At 39.8% G+C, this 23,213-nt stretch overlaps 1 protein-coding gene across 1 annotated transcript; it reads left to right on the top strand.

Moving 5' to 3' along the window:
* Nucleotides 1-746: 746 nt before the first annotated feature.
* LOC127531380 (uncharacterized) lies at nt 747-22,421 on the top strand. Its single transcript, XM_051940550.1, has 16 exons — nt 747-5,401; nt 5,968-6,293; nt 7,260-7,518; nt 9,790-9,831; nt 11,594-11,728; nt 11,808-11,855; nt 11,938-12,011; nt 14,200-14,295; nt 14,382-14,419; nt 14,499-14,635; nt 18,759-18,864; nt 18,941-19,134; nt 19,426-19,493; nt 21,238-21,275; nt 21,374-21,410; nt 21,528-22,421. The coding sequence occupies exons 1-16, from the start codon at nt 5,233-5,235 to the stop codon at nt 21,564-21,566; spliced, it is 1,806 nt and encodes a 601-aa protein (XP_051796510.1). The 5' UTR covers nt 747-5,232; the 3' UTR covers nt 21,567-22,421.
* Nucleotides 22,422-23,213: the final 792 nt, after the last annotated feature.

The raw sequence follows: 23,213 nt of genomic DNA, 5'->3' as shown, positions 1-23,213 counted from the left end.
TAAAATAAAATAATGGTATCGTTGGCAGAGAATGGACTGTGCATATGAGTCCCTCCCACTGAAACTGTTGGCCCTTTCTGCACTTGTAAACAGAACAAAAGTGACCTTCCTCAATGATTTAGACAAGCAAAAGTGCAGAGCAGGGCTCAGCCCGTGCCCTGAAAAGCATTTTCTCTGTCATATGCACCTAATTAGTATGCACCTGTTGAATTTGTGGACAGTGTGACAGTTGCTGCTGAGGTTTTAAGGCTCTTTTTTGCAACTTCTTCTCAGTTCATGAGTTGACAACAACTCGCTTCGGCAGTTTATCGACTTTTACGATACTGGCATGGGCTAATTGTTGTGTAGATAAATTTAGGTTGGCTCTCATTTACACAGTCTGTCTGGTTGGGAAGGGAAGTGGTTTGTCTTGGTAGGAAATGTGACATCCAGTTGTTCTGGAGCGCCACAAAACTGGAAAAAAAGAGGCATACAACATGGAACTAATTCCACTAAAACTATTGGTTGCTTTTCAGATATGTCTGGCTGTTTCTCTCGGTCATCACCTTAGTTGCGGATGCTAGCAGGATAACACGTAGGTAGTACTTAAAGCATCCACCGTTTAAAAGAAATGACTGATACTACCAATCTGCATCACGATGCAGATTGGTAGTATCAGTCATTTCTTTTAAATGTTGGATGCCTAATTAAAAATCTTGACCTGAAGATAGAGTATTGCCATTTTGTTCCCAAAGTTGTGAGGGAAACATGAAAGTCTGTGCCAAATATCATTATAATCCTTCCATTATTTGTTGGGATATTTTAATAAAAGGCAAAAACAACCTGTTGGAGGTGTTAGGAGGTGAAGATGCACCAGGTTACGGCTCCGGTAGAGGCATGTGCGTTTTTGAGAGTAAAACAATTTGAACAGATTTAATGTAGCAGAAGAAGGAAAAGAGAAGACTTTGCCGTTGGGATTTTGATTCCCCTGATCTCGATGTGCGCTCACACGCTGATAAGTAGCTCACCCAAAAGTGCTGTGTCACCCAAGAGCAGCAATAACGTGCTTCCATTCTGCTCCGCCTCACTGATCTGATACTGTTTTGTTATCCCACAGCAAAAGTGAACAATGGCTGACACTTGATCCTCAGTGGAAAAAAAGAAATGTCACTGTAGTCTTTATTGCCCCCTTGTGGTCAACGGTCAGCTTCTTAATTAACTACAGCACACACACACGCACTCACACTGGCGACAACACACTGAGATTGGTGTCGCCCTGAGGCTGCTACTGTCTACTTTGGATTCATTTTACATCTGACGTCAGACGCCATTCCTCAGATTCACAGACCGCTTTGTCAGCCTGAATCTATCATTTCATGCTGGAGCCTAGTGTGTATTTATTGCCCCTTTTTTTCCAATTTGCTCACTTTTTTATGGACACACACACACACACACACACACACACACACACACACACACACACACACACACACAGATACCAGATAAAGGCTAATACTCTGTGCAGGAACTGTCTGGCCCTGCATCCTGTATTGCCAGCTGTTGCCCTCCAGGCATGCAGAGATGAACAAAGATCAACACAGATAGATGGATACGCTCACGTTCACATAACTCTGACCAGGTATGTTTGCAGCGGCGCTCCCTCCTCTTCCTACTCTGTGGGGGTGTGTCTTTATTTCCTCTGCCGTGCAGACTTCGCATTTCAGAATTTTCTGATTTCCTGAACGCACCTTGACACACACCTACAAACTCCAGCCACCTGAGGCTACAAACGATGCTGTAAGAGGCAGGCGGGATACTGAAGAAACATCAGAGAGCAACTGAGGACAGGAGAAGACGAGCTGGAACAGTTTTTTGGAGACTGACAAACGGGAACATGGGAATGATGGACGAACGTGCAGACCAGAGTGAAGAGGACAAGTCTTCCTCCATGGGATCCACTCATTTTTAAACAAGAATATTCACACGCAAGCACAAAAAGACTGCAGATGCTTTTGAGAAGCATCAGGTAAGTCTTTTAAAATTCTCTATAAACCATTAGTACTTATTTTAAACTACGCTACTGTTGAAAAGTTTGGGGTCACCCAGGCAATTTCATGGTTTCCAAGAAAACTCACATTTTTATCCATGTGCTAACATAATTGCACAAAGGTTTTCTCATCATCAATGGGCCTTTAAACATGATTAGCTAACACGATGTAGCATTAGAACACAGGAGTGATGGTTGCTGGAAATGTTCCTCTGTACCCCTATGGAGATATTCCATTAAAATTGTAGTCATTTGCCACATTAACAATGTCTACACTGGATGTGTGATCAATTTCATGTTATCTTCACTGACAAAAACTGATTTTCTTCCACAAATAAGGACATTTCTAAGTGACCCCAAACTTTTGAAGGGTAGCACAAACGTCAATATTTAGAGTATTTCCTTTATGGAGCTTGTGGAAGATGCCTCCAAGAATGTCAAAAGTTGCCCCATGACTTCAAGTATTTTTTAAACAAAAGACTAGCAAGAAGAAGAGGAATGAATGCAGAAATGCCTCTGCACTATTTTGACTTCAAAAGGAAGTCAGACTGTGTGAACACAAATTTAGAATAGGAGCGTAGCTTCTGCGTAGCCTCGAGGCGCTAACAAGTGCTTTTACTTTTTATGACACATGAACCGCCCCTCACAGCTAAATACAGCTTCACATGATCAGACACTTGACCTATTGCATTTAAAATCGCAATTTGTTATGTAAAATTAGATCAGAAAAGGTGTGAGAACAAAACAAAGTGAAGCAAAAAATATTGTGCAACTTCATTATTAGACAAATAAACTTAGAAAAAACTTCATGACAAGATTTAATCTGTGGTGTATCTAATTATATAATTTAATGGCTCGACGCTCATGCAGCAAACTCTGTAGATCAGGATTTTTCAATAATAAGGTCCTGTGTAATTGCAGACACTCCCTCTAATACAGTACAATGAAGGTACGTGTGCATGTGGTAATGACTGTACCAGTATGAATTAGTATGCAGGTACAGGAAATATACAAATACCAGACACCTTAACAGTCAGTGTGCTGAAACAACTGAGTCACGTCTGAAATGCCTGAAGATGATGAAGAGTTAACGCCAATACACAAGATATACATGCAGAAGAACAAAAATGATACATGTGGGAGACATTGCTGCGTCTACAAGGTAAGGTAATATTATTTCAGTTTGACATTGCAGGTGCAGGGGATACTATGTAAAACGAGGTTAGTTGCTAAATTCCTCTTTCTTTTAGTCAGTTTTAGTTCAAAGTTTTAGTTTCACGACTCACAAGTTTACTTTTTAGCTTTATTTTTGACTTTTTTCAAAGAGCAAAAAGCTCCAGAAACTCGCCCTTCATGCGTCAGGTGTGTACGATCAGCCTCCACATTACTCTGACAGGGGAAGTTAATAACGCTGATTATCTCGTTACAGTGGCACCTGTCAGCGGTTAGGTTAGACAGCAAGAGCAGTGAGTTCTTGGCATTGACGCATTTGAAGCAGGGAAAATGGGAAAGGAAAGGATTTGAGTAACTCTGATAAACTGTGGTGGCTAGATGGCTGGATCAGGGCGTCTCCAAGAGGTGTTGTGGTCAGTTCCTGGTACGCAGCGGCTACCGAAAGTGACACAAGGAAGGACAACCAGTAAATAGACACCCAGGTCATTGGCAAACATTGATGCCTGATCTCACGGGAGAGCTGCTGTTGCACAAATTGCTGAAAACCTTATTGACCCACATAACACTCCTGCAATTGGCACGAGATCAAACTGGATCATGGAGCAATGGATGAAGTCCAATGTCTGATGAACTGCGCTTCCTTTAGCATCATGTGGATGACTGAGTGTGATGCTCTGGGTGTTGTTCTGCTGGGAAACCTTTGCTCCTGTACATTCAAACATTGCTACAGAGCGTGGACATCCCTTCATTGCAGTGGTATTGTCTAGGCGCAATAGCCGCTATCAGCAGGATAATGCTCCCTGCCACACTGCAAAAACTTTATGATTGGGTTTGATGAGCTTGGCAAAGAGTTCAAGTCTCCAAATCCAATCAAAAGTGCAATTGATTGAGGTAACTTGAGGGGTCTGCTTCACTGCCTGATACCACAGGACACCTTCAGAGGTTTTCAGCGGGTCTCAATCAGGCAGGGGGTTTTAATGTTGTGGCTGATCTGTGTAGAAGTTAGTTAGAGCCCTGTTTTTATGACTTCTGTTCAAAGAAAAATGATCACATACCCTACATGCAATACAAAAGACATTATCTAAGGAATATGCTGCGTCCACCAACAAAACGTGTTCTTGTTCATTGTCCATCTCTTGGACAATGAACTTGCTTTTTTAACTAGCTTTGTGGTTGCTGTAGTTGGGCTTTTTCCGCCTTTTATTCTATAATATTTACAATATTTTGAAATTGTATACTGTGATATAAAAGTCAGATTTAGGTCTTAAAGTTATCGTGTTTTGGTGCTGTAGGTACTAATTGTGGGCTATCAACCTGTAGCTGTCGTTACTCAACAATTAAAGTTCCTATTTAGTGGCTATTGTAGTTGTGGAGACCAAACCAGAACAAAAGTGAATTCATCAGGTGATCAGAAAATCCACTCTAAGATAAAGATAGTCGGGTAACTTTCATCATGTGAGTTTTCTAAGATGATAATATGTGAGTGCTGTGTTTTTTACTTGTTCCTCTCTTGCTTTCATGGCAGGTTACATAATTTCTCACCAAGTAACGTCACAAACAGTCAATAAAGTAACAAAGGAGTCTTACAGTGGTGTGTTCTTACTTAGGATGCTTTCATTTTGCAGAAGACCTGCACAGTATTGTGTGAATCTGACTTCTACAGTCATGAACTCGGGTGTTTCGTGCAACAACAACACGTTAAAGGTGTAAACGCAGTCAGGTGCAACCCAATCTGCCGTGCCCACCCCTGCCCCGCGGTCAATCCTTCACTGTACACAAAGGCAGGGATACTATTAGATCGTTTTAACTTACAAGCTGTAAAGGAGAATTTCTGTGTAATCCCACGGCTGAAACAATGATACACTGTGATCGTGTCCATTTCTAGGAACACAGATTTGCACGAAAGAGGATGAGTGTTACATAAATATGGGAAGAGGAAGCTGGCAAGCATGCAATGCACTTCTTGTCACAAAAGAGGCTTGAAATTTGATTTGAATGTTCGTGACAGTATGGCTGAGTGACAGAGAGGTGAAATGACAACTAGACCAAAATTAAACCAAAAGGGAGAGGAGGATGAATTAACTGTGTTGCCTCATGTTCATAGGAGGATGTATAGCCTTTGCTTCAAAGGACTGTGGAGATGGAGACCTCGGTCTGTTCTGTTCATCTGGTTGCTGCTGCTGGCAGCTGCTCCACCTTCAGGTAATTCATGTAAACAGGAAAAATCGAAGCATAAAGTTTGTGATGTTGCTTTGAGTCAAAATAATATGATTATTTGGCTCTGTGAGAGTCTTTTAACTTTTAATGGCTCAATTCATTCAAACTTCTGTGGCCGTGAGCTCAACCACTGAGACTACACTACCCTTCAAAAGTTTGGGGTCACTTACAAATGTCCTTATATTTGAAAAAAAAGCAGTTTGTTTTTTTCAATGAAGGTAGCAGTAAATTAACCATAAATACAGTGTAGACATTGTTAATGTGGTAAATGACTATTCTAGCTGATTTCTAATGGAATATCTCCATACGGGTACAGAGGAACATTTCCAGCAACCATCACTCCTGTGTTCTAATGCTACATTGTGTTAGCTAATGGTGATAAAAGGCTCATTGATGATTAGAAAACCTTTGTGCAGTTATGTTAGCACAAAAGTGTGAGTTTTCATGTAAAACATGAAATTGTGTGGTCGACCCTAAACTTTTGAATGGTATTGCTTACTGCTCTGCTGTGCTATTCCAGCTTTAAATCTGTATTTCTTTTGCCCTTCCAGCCCATGGCTATTTCCTGGGAGACATTAAGGCAGTATTAAATGGCTGCAAAGACCATTGGACCCTGCAGGACAGGGCCGCCATGCCGCGGCTTTACCAGATGACCGTATGTGTGAACATTCGTGTGGTTGTTCCAGGACACTGGTTTGCCTTCTCTTACAGCTCGGTCCATGCACCCTGGCCTGAGTTTGGTCTGGAGGGAGATGAGCACGCAATATACGTGCAATTTCTAAGAGTCCGACACGAATTTCGTCTGCAGCTCTCCCTGTTGCATTGGCACCAGGTGTGTCTGAGGAGAGACGTCCCGGGCAACACTTTCAGCCTGGAGGTAATACCTGTCGTTCCATTGTGTGCCCACTGGTGGAGGAACTATTTATATCCTGTACTTATGAAGAAGTATACTTCTCTGTAAAAATAACTTCATCAAAAGTCTAGCACTGAAAATATTGTTGAGGCAAGTATGCAAACATTATTGCAAATTGTACTTCAAGTATCAAAAGTAAAAGCACTGCTGCAGTTGAGGTAGTTTTTAGGGTAATATGTTTTGTATTTAGATACCTATAGAACCATCCATCCATTATCCATACACTACTTAATCCTCATTAGGTTAGGGTCGCTGGGGGCTGGAGTCTATCCCAGCTGACTTTGGGCGAAGGGAGGGGACACCTGGACAGGTCACCAGTCAATGACAGGGCTACACATAGAGACAAACAATTGCATTTGCATTCACACCGACATAGAGTGTAGAGTTACCACTTAACCTCAGCATGTTTTTGGACTGTGGGAGGAAGCTGGAGAACCTGGAGAAAACCCACACATGCACAGGGAGAACATGCAAACTCCATGCAGAAAGATCCCAGGAAGGCTAGGATGCGAACCAGGGAACTTCTAGCTGCAAGGCGAAAGTGCTAACCACTATTCTACTGTGCAGCTCAAGTTCCAGACCGTGATGGTTAATTGTGTTGGATGATTTTAACCTTTTGCTTTCAGTTTATCTTATGAACAATTTTGACTAACTTGTTCAAAATCTGTCTGGTTGTGGTCTTATGACTAGATTCAGGAAACTTTTTAGAATTTCAAGATCTGGGCAATAACTTAAAGATAAAAGAAGCTAAAGAGGGCCAATAGGCCAATGACCCTTTAGTCAACGGGCCATTCTCCCATTGGGAAAATAGGGCAAATTACCGAATTTAATGAGGACTGGCGGCATTGTAGATAGTATTCTTTTGAACGTTCACTCAGTCAACACACTCTTTATGCAACGTTAGCATCACAAACTGTGAAACTGTTTCAGGTTGATGGGAGAATGGTGTCAAAGAGGACGGTCATTGCTAGCGCCATCCCCCCCTACGGCTCCCTGTGGCTGGGCTGTCGTCCCAGAGAACAAGCCCCAAAGAGCAATCTCGGACAGGTGGAGCTGTACTTGTTCCGCATGTGGTCGGACCTGGGTAACCATTGGCACTGTGAGGACGGCACTGTGATTGGCTGGGACTCCCATTATTGGGGGGCGACCAGTCACAAAGCTATACGGAGAGACCCCTACCTCCACTGTGGTGAGACAGACATTAAAAAAAGAAACTTTTCCCTTTTTGATCCTAACTGTACCGTAGATTGTTGTGCATGAATGTCTTTCTAAAGTAACTATCGACTGCATTTGTAAAAGAATGCAGGGCATGTGAGACTTTGATTTAGCTAAACATAGTACAGCATGTTTGCAATATGTTGTATGGAAGTTCTGAAGCATGCATTTTTAGCTCGATCTTTCACTTCAAAATTCACCTTTTACATACTGACTTTTTTAAGAGAGACATGGCCAGGATGGCAGAATGAGTTCACGTAGTTACAAAAGAGCGCAGTCGATTGACTATTAGCGACAGGAGAGAGAAGCTAAAGGTAAAAGTCGACTGTTATAAACTATTGGATTCTTTATAAATTGTGTTTTTCCTGTTCACATGTACAGATCAAGTTTAAGCAAAAATAAAAATGCAGAGATGAAGGGCAGAATCGAGGCTCCAATGTTATGAGTCTTATGATTTCATATTTAGGGTGTCACAAGAATCTAAAATTGCTAAAATTTAACACTAAAAAGATGTTTTTCTCACAGCCCAGAGAAAAAAACTCCTTAAAACAGAAACAAAACCTAGTATGGCCTTCCTCTGGTTTCTTGACAAGGTTATCAAAGGGAGCATGGAAAGATCCTTTTTCATCTGCCACAACCCAAGCTAGCACGGTTCCTTCTGTAGTTTTGTTGTGCCAGTATTACTTGTTTAAAACAATGCTAGTGCATGGAAAACACGGCACTTGTCAGTCTTTGCGATCTTCATCTGTAACGCTGTAGCGGTGCATGTTCTCAAAGCATGCTGGATGTTGAATGTTGCATGTTTTTATGTGTCTTGTAGCCCTGATATGGTCGAGACGTCGGATTCGTGTTTACAGCAGTACTAATGATGGTGTGTATTCAGGTGACTCACATACTGCATGTTGTGTGTTTGAATGTATATTTGTAAATTTCTTCACCTGTGTGTGTCCATTTGAAAGTTGTCTTATTGTTAATGCAAGAGTACAAAAGCGTGAATTTATGTGTACTTTTTTAAACCAATTGGCTTCTTTATATATGCTGCCCGTCCAAAAAAAGTTGCACACTCTAATGTTTCATTGGACTGCCTTTAGTTTAGAGAACGACATATGTTCGGTGTGGCATCGTTTCGATGAGCTTCTGCAATGTCACAGCGTTTATTTCTGTTCAGAGTTGCATTCGTTTTCCACCAAGATCTTATATTGACGATGGGAGAGTCGGACTGCCTACAAAGGCTTCTCCAGAACGTCCCATAGATTCTCAGTGGTTCTGAGATCTGGACTCTGCGGAGGACAATCCATCTCATGCTCCCTGATCCACTCATTTTCAATGTGAGCCCCATGAATCCTGGCATCGTCATCTTGGAACATGTCAGGGAAGAAAAACTCCATTGATATAAAGACCTGGTCATTCAGTGTCTTCAGGTATCAGCTGACCTCATTCTTTGGGAACATAACGCTGCTGAAGCTGACCAACCCCAGATCATAACCCTAACCCCACAGGCTGGTAGACACTAGCCATGATGAGTTCATCACTTCATCCACCTCTCTTCTTACCCCGATGCCCCCATCACTTTGGAACAAACCACATGACCTTCTTTCATTGCTCCAGAGTCCAATCTTTATGCTCCATAGCAAACTGAAGCCTTTTTTCCTGATTAGCCTCACTGATCAGTGGTTTTCTTAGAGCTACAGCTGTTTAGTCCCATGTAAGACTTCATCACTGTCCTTAAGGTTTTAATGACGTGTGGGACGGTTTATCTCCTCAGTTATCTCCTTAGCATCTTTGCTTGATGCAGGCCAGTAATTTGACCCTTATGAGACAGATCAACATCCTTTCCATGACCACAGGATATGTCTTCCAACACGGTTGTTTAAGAAATGAGAAGCTCCTCACTGCATGAGCTAGGGTTAAAGAAGTTGTTGCAGCTGAAACGTATTCATCACTGCAGTAATTATCCAATGGAAGGATCTTACCTGTTTGCTTTGTTAAATCCAGGTGGCGACTTTTCTTTTTGGACAGGCAGTGTATATTTTACGTTTTGTTAAGAAAGCCCTGCTTTAACAGAAGACATTAAAGCAGAAAGATACAGCGACAGAGAGAATAACTGGAGGTTGAAGTGCGAAGGAGAACTCTTAACCCTTTGATGCACAGCGTGGGTCAGGAAATACCCATTTTCCATTGGATTTGGGCCACTTCTGACCCAAGTTGCGTGCAAAAGGGTTTATGATCTCATTCACTGTTTCAGCTACTACTCTTGGACTTGGACGGTTGTTCCTGCCTTCACCTGGTAAGCTTCATTTCGAAACAGTAACAGCATCTCACAGTGTTTCCTCTTACATTTTTTTTTCGCAGTAGGCATACAAAATCGAGCTGCAACTCTGGGATCCTTTGTGTTTTGTTCTGTTGATGAAATTCCTGCATGTCCTGCTCATTTGTTTATTGTTTCAGTCATGACTTTCAGCAGCTATTTTGCAAACTGCTGTTTTTACTAATGCCACTTCTAGTGAATGAGAGCATTCATCTGTAGGAACATCCATCAGACTCCTTTATGTCAGACTCTATACAGTGGATATGATAAAATTACAAAATGTAGCAGAAATTTAGGCATGATTTCAACTTTGTTGAAGTTTTTCCATCATTTTGATCAGTTGTATTAAATTTGTGAAGTCACTAAAGAAGGAGAAGTTGCAAAAATGTAAGAATAATTTGAATTTGGCTTATGTTTGTGCTGTTATTTTATGACTATGATTTGTATCAATAACAGTAACTTTATATTGGCTCTAAATGATCACAAAAAAAGCAGAAATTTCAATTTGAACCTGCTTTTCTAGTGTTGTCAATCATTTTAACTGGATACGCTGACATTATTTTGTCCATAAATAATAAAACGGAAAGTAATTTTAATTTGGGATTATTTTGTATCATCTTCTCAGTCATTTTCAATGGTCATAATAGCCTAATAGCATAATAGCTTTAAAATGCCAGTGAAGTAGCAAAAGTTGTGCTTTGATTCAACGTCACTTTGTCGTGTTGTTTCCGTCGTTTGCTTCAATTAAAGTGACATTATAAAGACAGTAAATTAGGAATTATAAAAAAATAAGGGAAAAAAACAACAATGTGGATATCACAGCATTATTATGTCAGTAAATTACAAAAAAAACTCTCAGAAATTAAGGAATACTTTCAGTTTGTGTCAGTTTTGTGTGACTTTGCTTTATCATTTTGGTTGCTTTTGATAAGAGTCATGTTGCTAATGTAGAAAAAGTGAATTTGAGCTGATTTTGTAATGTTCTTTTTTAAAATTTGTATCAATTACAGTAACATTAAATTGACAACAAAGTATAAGAAAAACTGAAATTTGATTTTAGACTTGCTTTTCTAATGTTGTGCATCATTTTGGTCAGATATTATGACATTTTTATGACCAAAGCATAAGAGAAAAAATAGAAATTTCAGCGTAATTTAATTCTTTGAATATCAACATAGATTTGTACATCATTTATCTCAATTACAGCAACACTGCAATAGCAGTAATAGCAAAATCAGTGTTAGTTTTCTAATTTTGTCCAGGATTTTGGGCCTATTTTGTTTGTTAAAATAACTTTATAATGCCGACATTATTATGTGATTAAATTATAGAAAGCTGCAGAAATTTTACGACATATTTTAGATTTTTTGAGCCGTTTGTTTGCAATCTGTGGTAGTTATGATAATATTATGATAAAGATATTTAAGGATCTTTTCAGTGGGATTAACTTACATTAAATTTAAAAGTCAGATGGCGAAAGAAAGGTGAATGTGTCCGATGATTTAATCAGATCATCCAAAACACTCTATTGAGAGACATAATAAAAAAATGACCTTGCTTGAAATGTTGGGGAAAAATCTGTAACCTCACACTGAATAAGTTGAACCTTTAGATTTAAATGAACACTGTCATGGATGTTACTAATGATATCTTCAAAATACATCTGGTTAACTTGAGGTTTTGTCCAGCGTCTGTACAGCATGTTTTTGGAATCCTCTGACTGTTTTCGTTTTACCCACAGACACGCCGTCTTTGCCTGCATCTTTAACCTCGTCCTCTAACACCAGTCCGGCCAATCACGTCTCAACAAGCACCCAGACATCTCCAGGCACAACTCTGCCGGCACAGATCACATCTGGAACATCAGTCTCATCAGGTTCGTCTACAAGCACACTCAGAAAATGCTCCATGAAGAAGAAACAACCCTTTAACTCGGTGTTTTTATCGTCTTTTAGCATCTCCACTGCTAGGCTGTGACGTCAGCCAACTCTGCTCCAATACAAGTAAGAACTCGCCTCCTTTTTTCCATTCAGAGGGTTTGATCCTGGCGAGTTTGTGTTGTTAAAGCTTCATTTCTTTCTGCAGGCGCTTACTACTGGATGCTCATAAGCGTGGAGGCCAAAGATGGCAACAAGACTCAAAAAGATGTCCACAATTTGGTGAGAGTGAAAGCTTCCTTGGGTAATTATTTTAATTGTCACAAACGGGTTTAACTGGCGCATGATTGGTTTGAAGGAGCAGCACGTTCCAGCCCAGAGATGTACCTGAGAATGACTTTGGCTTGGATTCATTGCTGTAAAACCAGTTCATATTCCTGAGTGATGATGCTGCACTGTTCACCTTTCTGTGTCTTAATCTTCTCTTTCATTTATCGTCGTCTTGCTGGCTTCTCCATTCTCATCGTTGCCAACTTTCTTTGAAGTTGAAATTGATTTCATATTTGTACTCAACACCACTGACGCTGTCGATTCTTAACCTCAGGGATAATACCACAAGTTTCTTTGGCTCTCTCTGCTGGAAAAAGAAAACTGGTTTCTGTTTATTGACACTGAGGAGAAAGAAGAAGAAGAACAGTAGCATAGAAGAAATCCCAAAAACATCTGGCTAACTCAATTTGAGGTGCATTTCTGTGTAATATAAGCAAACAAAAGCCAAATATTTAATTTTAAAAAAGCACCATGTAGTGTAGTTCTGTCTTTATGATAAAAAAAGAGCATTTATAAAAGAGTTAAATACTTGTAATGGACTAATTATTCCTATTATTTAAAAACAGCAGTGTCAGATAGGCGTTCTGTGTTAATAAAATGTGATTTATTTATATATACACGCATATAATTGTCATCGTTTTTCTTTAATTTGTGCTCAATTTGTATATTGGCTTTGAAGTGAAGCAGTAGCTTGAATATTAAGCGTTGGTAGGTGCTTAGGTCCATATTTTGATGGCATTATATTGAAAGCATCACCATTTTTTTAATACAAAGACCGACCAATTTTTGGATAATGTAGAAGATATTCAGTGTTTACAACGAGCAAGTTTTAGACAGAAACAAGATGTGACGACTGAGATCTCCAGATGTCTTGTTTTTGTCCAGCCTTCAGCTCAAAACCCAAATTCATTCAATTTACAGAAATTAGACAACAAAGGAAACCATCAAATCCTGGAACCAGAGGATTTTTTGTTTGTTTTTTTTCTTGACCCAACACAGATAATCACACGTCAAAAGCCTCTTTCTGCCTGGAAAAGAACGGCTAGTCATGATAAAACTCATAGTTAATTACAGATGACATTCTGAGATGATAATTCATAGTTTGACATTTGATTATCTGGTTCTGTAATCTAAAGTTGTACACTTTTTTGTTTACTCTTGCGCACTATTTCCACTTAACATAAAAGACTTAAACAGCATTTTTTGCATGAGACATTTTACATGTTACATTTTTCTCGTTGTTTGTTTGTATTTACTGCACACTTTTGCTTATTTATGTGTATTTATGGTGGTGGGAACTGCACTCTTTCTGCCGTAACAACCAAATTTCCCCTCTGGGATTGATAAAGTATTCTATTCGTTTGATCTCATGATTTCAAAATTTTTAACCTACCATGATCGTTTTGTATCAATAATTTGACTTTAAATGTATCTTACGTCACTGGCAGAAGTAGATCTTTACAAATCATCATTAAAATGCTCATAATAATCCATACATAGAATTATTCCTTTCAGTACCAGAAGTTTTTTTTCTACTTCAAGCTGCTTTTTTCATTTCAACACAATGCTAGTCCTATTTTTTTTTCAAGGTTAATTGCAGAGAAACCGCCCAGTAGCAAAGGGAGTATTGTGTCATTATGTTTTCTGTGGCCTTTCAGTAAGCTTTCAACCAGGAAGTAACACAATGATTGCCATTTTATCCAACAACAGGTAATCCAGAACAAAGAGCCACAGAACACTGGGCTCTTAATGCCAATCAGGAAGTGGGTTTGGAGATTTGTTTGCTCATGTGCTGAACGCCTCCAGGCGTCATCTGTTCGGCCTGTCAGACAAACTTCAAAAGAAATGCAACCACATATTAAAAATTATGACCTGATGTCATGGGGAAATGTCAGACTTCAAACAGTTGGTGTCCTCCTGGCAAATACAGTCGAAAAAAGAGCCACAAAATGCAGTCTGGTCCCATGAAATTGGAGGAATTTCATGTAGAATGAGCGACTTTCTGCACTTTATCCTCCTCCAGCTGATGCAACAAAAACATGTGTTGCTCTTCTTCTCTTTAACCTGCATGTGTCAAAGCTCCATCACCTCCCACACAGAGTCAGCATTTGTCTGCTTTCTCCCTCCATCTTTCACTCAGGTGTCAAAAGCGTTTGGTTGTCACGCTGACGGCGGTGATGCAGCACAAGCGGTAACAAGCTTTATGGATTTCTGTCAGGGTGACAGACAACTTCAGGTCAGTCTGCTCCACAGACTGGCGACACCTCTTTCACGCTTCACAGCAAAAAATCTCTCTGCAACTCTGCCCTTCTTTCTTCACAGGTAGTGGAGGTGTCCTGTGGTGCAAAAATCAATATAAGGTAAGAGCGTGTCAGGGGCTGTAAGAGTGCGACGGCTACATGCATGTCAGAGCCTCACGGTGAACACTTTTGTTTTCAGCCAAACAAGCTGCGATGTGCTGTTGCTGCTCACTCATGCTGTCTCAGCGTGGGATCTGCAGCGAGCCGGAGTCTCTGCACTGCAGCAAGCCAGAGAACGAATGCGAGCGACAATCATCGGGGAGGTGGAGAGAGTCGGTGAGCGCTTATCAGTCAGTCATTTCACCGGCCTTGTTTAACGCAGACACGCACTCAGTGTTTAAAGGCACGACTAGCCATTTTTAGAGCTTACAAACTGCAGGTAGAGTCTGGAAAATGTAAACAATTTGTGTGTTTCTCAAGTGATAATTACAGAAATAAAAGACTGCATTTGTAGCTAGTGGTGTAAACAAAGCTTAAGCTGCACCAGGACATGTTAAAAGCGATAAAGTTTTCATTTTGTGCCATCTTTCTTCAAATTATGGTACCAGAATTCATCTTTCAGTTTTTCAGGTTGATTTTATACTGTATAGCCCTGGGTTTTAGTCCTGTTTCATATGGTTTGTTAGAGCTGCTGCTGACCCCGCCTCCTTCAGGAAGAAAACTCTCTCTATGTCAGTGATTGACAATATGGAGCAAAACATTGGCAGGTGACACAGGCGGCAGTACTCGGCCAAGGCTGTTCACTCCTCCATATATCATTATTATAAGAAATGCAGCATTTCTTTATTAGTTATTGTTGATCAGAAATCACAGCATAATAGAATGTGACCATTTAATATAGATGTACACACAAACAAAATGACCTTGCACTGAGCACAGGTGTGTGTTACACATGTGCACGTTATGTACGGATACTGAATTGCATGACCTAAATATGTAGCGGGTAGGGGGAACTGATAGGACTCAGAATCACCCCACAATTTAATCAGTTGTTCCTTGTATCATTTCCGATGGATACGTCCAGATAAGTCCACAGTGGTGGATTTGTAGTAGGATCACAATCATGTGATCGTCAGCAGGCAGCTGATGCAGTGTTCACTTGTTGTCATGGTTACAGTGAGGCCGTGCTGCTACCTCGTAATGATACAGAAATCTTTAACAAATCTGTGGATCCAGACTATAAGCAGCATCACTGCCAAAATCTAATCATTTGGTCCTTGTGTCATTTCTGACCTTCTCTGAAAATTTCATCCAAATCGTTTTATCCGTTTTTTCATAGTGTTGCTCACAGACAGACAGACAGACAAACCAATGCCGATCATCACATAACTCTGCCACGTTCCTTGGCAGAGTAATTCGTGTTTGAAATGAGGACTGTAAATCGCTTTTAAAGCTTTTTCTCGCCAAACTATTGCACAGTTCACAGCACAGCCTCTGTTTTTATTTTATTTGTGTGACGAGTTTCTTTAGATGTGGTGTTGCAGTTGTCAAAACAGTATTACTAGCGCTGCAGAGCAGCAGCTATGAAGTGACTCTAGTCCTATTGAGACAGTCACTGTTTCATATTTGTTGCTTTTATTATTCCTTTTACTAGCCTTCTACTTCTAGCTGTAATTCATGTGGATGTTGGTGAGAAAATTAAGCAGAAAATTATGTAAATGAGAGCAGCTGAGAATTCCGCTGTATTAAAAAGCGATTTGTCCACAGAGACTTTAGAATTAATTTGCATTTCTCACCAAACATGCAAACTGCACACAGGCTTTGTTTAAGTAGACACTGCTATGCAAATTCAGATACACATGTGAGTAAACAAAAAAACAAACAACTGGAACCCACACATGTATATATGCCACTCATAGTCCAAAGCATGTGGAACCTAAGCCTTAACCTACTGCGACTTAAACCGCTAGACTCCCAGCTGGATTGTTTCTGTTTCTAAAATGCTCTGAGGCCCTTCCTCCTCTAAGTTTTCTTTCAGTTCCCAGAATGAGATTGCATACGATGTTCTACATATGTTTGGTGATAACATAGACCGTTATTCCCTAAAGTTCCCTAAAGTTCCCTAATCATGTAACATTATATTGTGTTTTATTTACAATATCCCCAAATCATCTTTAGAACATTGCAGCCAGAATGTTCTACCTTTATTATGTTACATCATAGGAGCATCTTAAAAGGAACGTTTTGTCATCTGAGGTTTCAATAACAGCTTAAATGTTGCTTGAATGTTGCATTTATTATCATTGTTGAAATGTCTTATAGAAGAACGCTCTATAAGCTGTTCCCTCATCATCTCTATGTTGATGGCAAAACAATATATTAACTTAGTAGGAACATTACTAGAAATCAAAATGTTCCTAAAGCACTCATTGCTCCGCCAAAGAACACAGTGGAGTTATGTGACTATAGGCGTTGGTTTGTGCATCTGTCTGTCTGTTAGCAACGTTGCAATGATGCAGAAATCTTTAAGAGATCCAGACTATAAGCCGCATCACTGCCAAAATCTAATCAGGTGGTCCTTGTGTCATTTCTGACCTTCCCTGAAAATTTCATCCAAATCCATTAGTCTGTTTTTGAGTAATGTTGCGAACAGACACACAGATGGACAAACGTACGCCGATTGTCACATAACTCCGTCGTTCCTTGGCGGAGTAAAAAGTTAACACTGATTACATGCGTGCGAGATTACAAGATTTCATCTGTCGGAAATGATACGACTGAGCAGCCTGGGTGGAGTACTGCGCTCTCTGAATGCTTTTCTTGTTAAATATTTGATCAGAACATTTTCTTAAAAGAATGATTCGAACTTGCAGCCAGAAACGTTATTTTATCACATTACAGGAACGTTTATTCAAAATCATCTGAGGCCAAGATAACATCTGGAAAACATTTTTTTTCCCACTCTGAATATTATATAAACTTTACAAGACTTTTACTGAAAATAAACTACTCTTAGTGTGTCCTTTGAGCATTTGATTAAAACATTTCTTTAAAAAGAATTTGTAGGTAATGAAGGTTGTCCTGCCAGCTGGGCGGTCGATTCGTCGCTGCAGACGTCTCCACTGTATGAAACGCTTGGATGGTCATCACTGACATGTTTGTGTCTTCATCTGAGACATTTAACGAGCTCAGTTAATAACCGTGACAGCGGATCACAGGAGAGGCTGGTTTGAGACGTTGCTGCTGCCAACTTTTATCTGGGACAGACTGGTTTCTGCAGGTTAACACTGGAATGAGCAGGAAGACACTTCAACTCGATTATCGGTCCCTGGAAGGATGATTTGTTGTGCAACAGTTACACAAGTGTTAACAATGAACAAACAATAAAAAACTATTTAAAAAAATTAAAACAGAAGAAAATATCATACAAAACATTAGATATACAGAGGCATTAGCAGCAGTCTAGGTCGTTTAGTCATTCACTTCGTCAGCAGCAGCAAGACAGGATTTGGGTCCTTCCAGAATTGGAACCATCAAATTTCAAAGAATTCATGTACAAAATACTAAAACATGCAGTTCTTGTGTAAATGTACTTGTCCTGAGACCAAATCTAAAAAAAACTTGGAAAAGAGAATGTCAGAAAATATTTTTTCTAACCCCAAATAAATCTGGAGTTACCCCTGAAATGCCGTTTTCTCTTGTCCCACCCGCCAAAATAAAACCGTTAAAATGAAATTTAAATCTCCTTTTTGGTGGTATTTATTTCATTGATGTCTCTTGTAATTTTAGGAACGTTTTCTTAGTCAACATAATATTTTAAATAATAATAATTATGCACAGAACATGTGTCCCACAACAATCCTGTCAGCATAACCTTTTTAGCTTGTAGAAGAAGAAAAAAGTGAATCACACGAACAGCTGGAATTACATTATCACAATGGCTATGAATGGCCTTGATTGAATGTCTCACTCTACCTCATATTATCAGGAAAAAACACATTAATTTTACTTTTTTCTTGACGTTTTTCCTTCAGTCAGTTTGTCCTCTGGGTAGCAGTAACAGCTAGCTAAATATCTAGCTTCTACTGCTGAGAAAAAGATCACATTAGCATGGATTAGAGTAGGGTTAGCAACAACACATAAAACATGGAATAAAAATGCTGCCATTGATGTGTAAGCTGAGCCAATCAAGTGTTGGATAGTTTATTACCTATTACTGATGAATATGTAGCAGAAAATTGTAGAAGATCAGGTTTATTTTTCAAACATTTTGAAGCCCAAATGTTCCCCAATTCAAGAATGGCTCATAAAGTGCAGCAGAGGATGTGATAAAGTACAGCAGCACGTATTCCTTTTACTAGCCTTCTACTTCTAGCTGTAATTCATGTGGATGTTGGTGAGAAAATCCAGTGCAAGAGCAAATATTCACACTCTGCTCATTTGATTGTGTCCACATCAGGCAGGAACCTGTGCGAGGATGTGGATCCCTCTAGTGGAGGGTTTGTGAGATGCACGTCTCCTCTGGATGATATCTGTCAGTCAAACAACTCCTCCACGCCAACATGGTGAGCAGCGCCTCTGTTTTCCTTTGTTTGTACACAGAATCAGCCTCTGTGTTTCTCATCAGTGTTTGTTCTCCAGCTCCCTCTTACAGCTAAACTCCCACCGAGCTCCTCTAACCGGCACACACTCCTGCAGCAGTGAGAGTCTCAAACACAAACAGCCTTTCTTATTCATGCAGCTCACTGTGGCTTCTGCTGCTCTGACCATGTCTGTCTGTGCTGCAGGTGGAGCGCCTCGCCTCTATGATTGCACCGCTTTCTGTAATTCTACAGGTGAGAACCACAGTATTGTCTCAGTATTGTCAGATAATGTTGGTGCTGAACGTGTCACTGTGAGCGCAGATGTTCAGGCTGTTACCCTCTGAAGCCCAAGCAGTTTCTGAGTGTTTTGGTGTCATTTTTTTTTTTTTTTTTTTTTTTTGCTGTGGTTTTAAAGTCTTTCACCTCTATGGAAAAAACAGAACAAAAAAATGAATTTCTTTGATTAAATATGAGACAATAACATAAAAAATGGAAAAAAAAACACATAACCTTGTGCAGTTCATCTTTTTCTTCTTTTCTCAGGCCAGTTTTACGGTTTAAGAATCAACATGGACAGTGACGTTGTTAATATCACCTCCATCAGAAGCTTGGTATGTACAGCATGGCGTGGTTCTGAAGTCTAGACACGTAGGAAATCTCATCAACTATGATTAAGTATGGCTTTGCTGAAAGAAGAAAGAGTTGAACTGATACTTCTTAGTGGATGTGAAGGATGGACAGAGCTAAAGATGGCAGATGAAGTTAATGTACGTCATCCAAGGAGGATTCCACTTGGCTTTTCCATGGTGGCGAAGGGGGTTAAAAAGTTTCAAGAAACAGGCAGTGTTGCGGATAAACTCAGTTCTGGCAGTCCAAATATATCAGGCGAAACTAAAGGATTGGTCGTGGCCATAGGCGTCAGTTTAGGGGGGGACGGTGGGGATGTGTCCCCCCCACTTTTTGTCAGGGGTCATTTTGTCTCCAACACATTCAAATTCTTCACATGTAAGCCGTTGTAAACCCAGTTATTTTCAGTAGTATAGAAAATTCCGACGCTCCTGAACGCACCATCTGCACTCGGCAGAGAGTTGCACAGACATGCAGCACACCTTCGTGAGGTTAAAAAAAACGTGCAGATGCTAAATTTGCGCCCGTGCCAAGTGGAAGCTCCGACCAGAGGTGTGCAGGGGCAAAATTTCGGCCTGGAAGAATTAGTACTATAGCAGCCCACAGACCTTTTCACCTGCATGCACCGATAGCGCAGCAGGTTGCACCTTCGCCTTTGGTGCGATGGTTGTGAGTTTGAGCCCATCTTGTGGCATTTTGCCGCCGTTCTTCGACATTTTCTCAAAGTGCTGTGGTCTCCCCCCCCCCACACTTTTAAAAACAAACTGACGCCCTTGGTTGTGGCTAAAACTCACGCTACCCAACCCTGACTTGTGCCATCTTTCAACATGTCTGTTTAGACATGCATTAATGTCCACTAGTCTAACCCTAGTCTAACCCATATATGGGACCCAAAAAAGTGCGACTAAAAATGGATCCCAAATGACTCAGAATGGTCTGAAACATGCCCCTAAGCCCTCTCTGTGGGGTAAATAGGGGTAAATAAGTAATAAAATTCCACTCTTGCAACTTAAAAAAATATAAGAAAGTTGTAATAACATCATTTTCTTACAGTTTTTTATGGTGTGGAAGTGCATTCTAGCATGAATTGCAGTTACAGTTTTGACTTGTTAAACTAATTTATACTTTGTCGTGCCATGTTCAACAATTTCATATCTATAAAGTTCATTTTAGGATAATATTTTAATATTATTTAATCATCACTGCCTTATCATTTGTGGACTTTGTTATGAATAAAGTGGTAACATTGTTTCCACTGAGACTCGGTGTTGCAATTTTGTAGCATTTTCACAAAATCATGAAAAAAAAAAAAGAAAAGTCAAATGATTTTGTTCAGATATGTGCGTTTTTGTTTGGATGTGAATAATTTTACATCAAGTTTTTGGATTAACGTGTGGTTTTTGGTTCATTATTGTTGTAATAAAGCCTCATTATTCACACTGTCATCATTTTTGAATATTTAATTATAACTCACTAATGACACAAATATCATCCGGCATATTCCAGAAATGGATTCTGCATACCCAAATCTTCAGGAACATTGCTGAAGAGAAATGCCTTACATTTTTAAAGTAAGCCCTTTTCTGGGAAATGGAACCAGTCTAAAAGCCATATTTAATCTGTGGAGGCAAAAAAAATCTAGTTAATGAGCTTTCCTGTGTGTCCAGACTTCAGGGACGTTGTACACCTCTGACTGCTTTTTACTAACTTCCTAATCCTTTTTAACAGTTATTAAACGTAACCAGTTTATGCAACTCATCATCACAGTAAGTCATCGTTTAGTTTATATTACTGCTGATATTTAGATGCAGGTGAAGGTTTTGCTGATAATAATTCCCACATGTGAACCATTCTTTATTCCCAGATGCAGGGATTATTCAGAGATATTGCAGCGCCTCCAGGTAAATCTCACTGATGCCAGTTTGACGTCCTCTATGACCCTGTAGAAGGATCACTCATGTTGATCTGTAATGAATCAGTTGATTGAGAGACGCATGTTAATTACTTTGTTCATCCAGGGTATTCATCTGGAATGTCAGGAGACACCACAGAGGTAAACGCTTCTTTCTTTTTGCCTTTTACGTCTCTCTGAGCCTCTCCGAAAATGTCAAAGCAGGCTTTTTGTCAGTCTATTATGCTTCGAGATTTTTAAAAATACATAATCAGGTGCATTAATAACTATGCGAGAAGGTTTACAGAGGCACAGATGACAGGAATGAGACACACTTGCACAGAAAATTACTAACCCCAACCCTAGACTTTACAACCAGCTCTGCTCCCAGTAGACCATTCCCCAAAAAACTCACACTTCTCTCAGTACAACACACACATTCTGTGAACGATGAGTATCTTGCTTCTACATACGCGAGGATATGGGATATGTCTTTAGTTTGCTACTATGGTACAAGCTGTGCAATAATAACACTATCAGTATTTCTGTTCACCAACACCACTAATATATGACTTTCTGTGTAACTACCTCATACAGGTGCAAAAATAGCCACCTCATTTCTGTGCAATACTGAACTACCACTCATATATATTGAGTGCAATACTGCTGTTATTATAAATGTATCTTTGAGAGTTTTATAGAGTTTTAGAACGTTGTATAGTGTACACCGTTAGAGCAGCTCTTTAAATGTCGTTGTACTTTGTATAATGAGAGTAATGATGTTCTGTTCTATTTTACTCTATCAGTAATATCAACAAATTGTTTAAAGATTACATCCATCAGAAATCATACAGCGACTGAGCAGCCTTGGCGGAGTATTACGCTCTCTGAGTGCTTTTCTTGTTCGGGTTATTTTTATTTTCATACTACATTCCTAAATGTGTGCACTATCTTTGCTGCTGTAACACTGTAAATGTCCCCACTGTGGGATTAATAAAGGGTTGGCTTGGTTTGGTTTGTAGTTTCTTGTCTTGTCTTGTCTCTGATATATCTTATCATATCTTGTCTTCAATTGTCTTGTCTTAATGAACCCATTTTCCTGCTGGTTTCCAGTTTGTATAACTGCACGCTGATACTGGAGATGTCTGGACCCGTCAACGGTTGCTCCCTGAATCAACTTGTGCAACAGAAAATTAAGCAAACCAGATCTGTGACAAGTGAAGGCCCTCTCTCTCGCCTGTGTCAGTCTGCATGTTTCCTCCCTGTTATATTTACCATACTATATTCTTTCTTACTATAACTGACGGTGCTCTGTGTTCCCTCAGTGGTGTGCGGTCCTGCTGGTTTTTCTGTTCGTTCTTTGTTGGCGTCCAACCTGACTTGGGTCACCAGCGACCTGCCAGCCCACGATTTTTGCCAAAGCGATCCCATGCTGCTACAATGGTAACAAATGTTTGAAACATCTCTGTGATGGTAGTTTTACAAAACCGATGCTGTAATATTTTTCTTTGTTGTTTGAGCAGAGTCGCATTTACAAAAACATGCTGGAGCCTCATTCTGGTGGTTAGAGAAAGAAATGTGGTTGTTTTGCTGCAACAAGGACATAAAAGAAGTGAAATATGTTTGTAGTTGTTGTGAGAAATATAAGAATTCACTTTTCAATTTTGTATCGTGACAGGTGTGTGGTTTTATAACATACAATTATTTGGAAATCACGAAAGGGCATTTATTCATTATTATTACTCCTACCACTGACCTGTAACAAGGCATCAGACATGAGGTAAAAAAATAATTGTTTCATACTTCCACAGTG

The sequence above is a fragment of the Acanthochromis polyacanthus genome, chromosome 20 (assembly GCF_021347895.1).
Source record: "Acanthochromis polyacanthus isolate Apoly-LR-REF ecotype Palm Island chromosome 20, KAUST_Apoly_ChrSc, whole genome shotgun sequence".
NCBI lineage: Eukaryota > Metazoa > Chordata > Actinopteri > Pomacentridae > Acanthochromis > Acanthochromis polyacanthus.
Note: the sequence above shows the minus strand (reverse complement) of the source record. Positions and strands in the feature narration are given on the sequence as shown.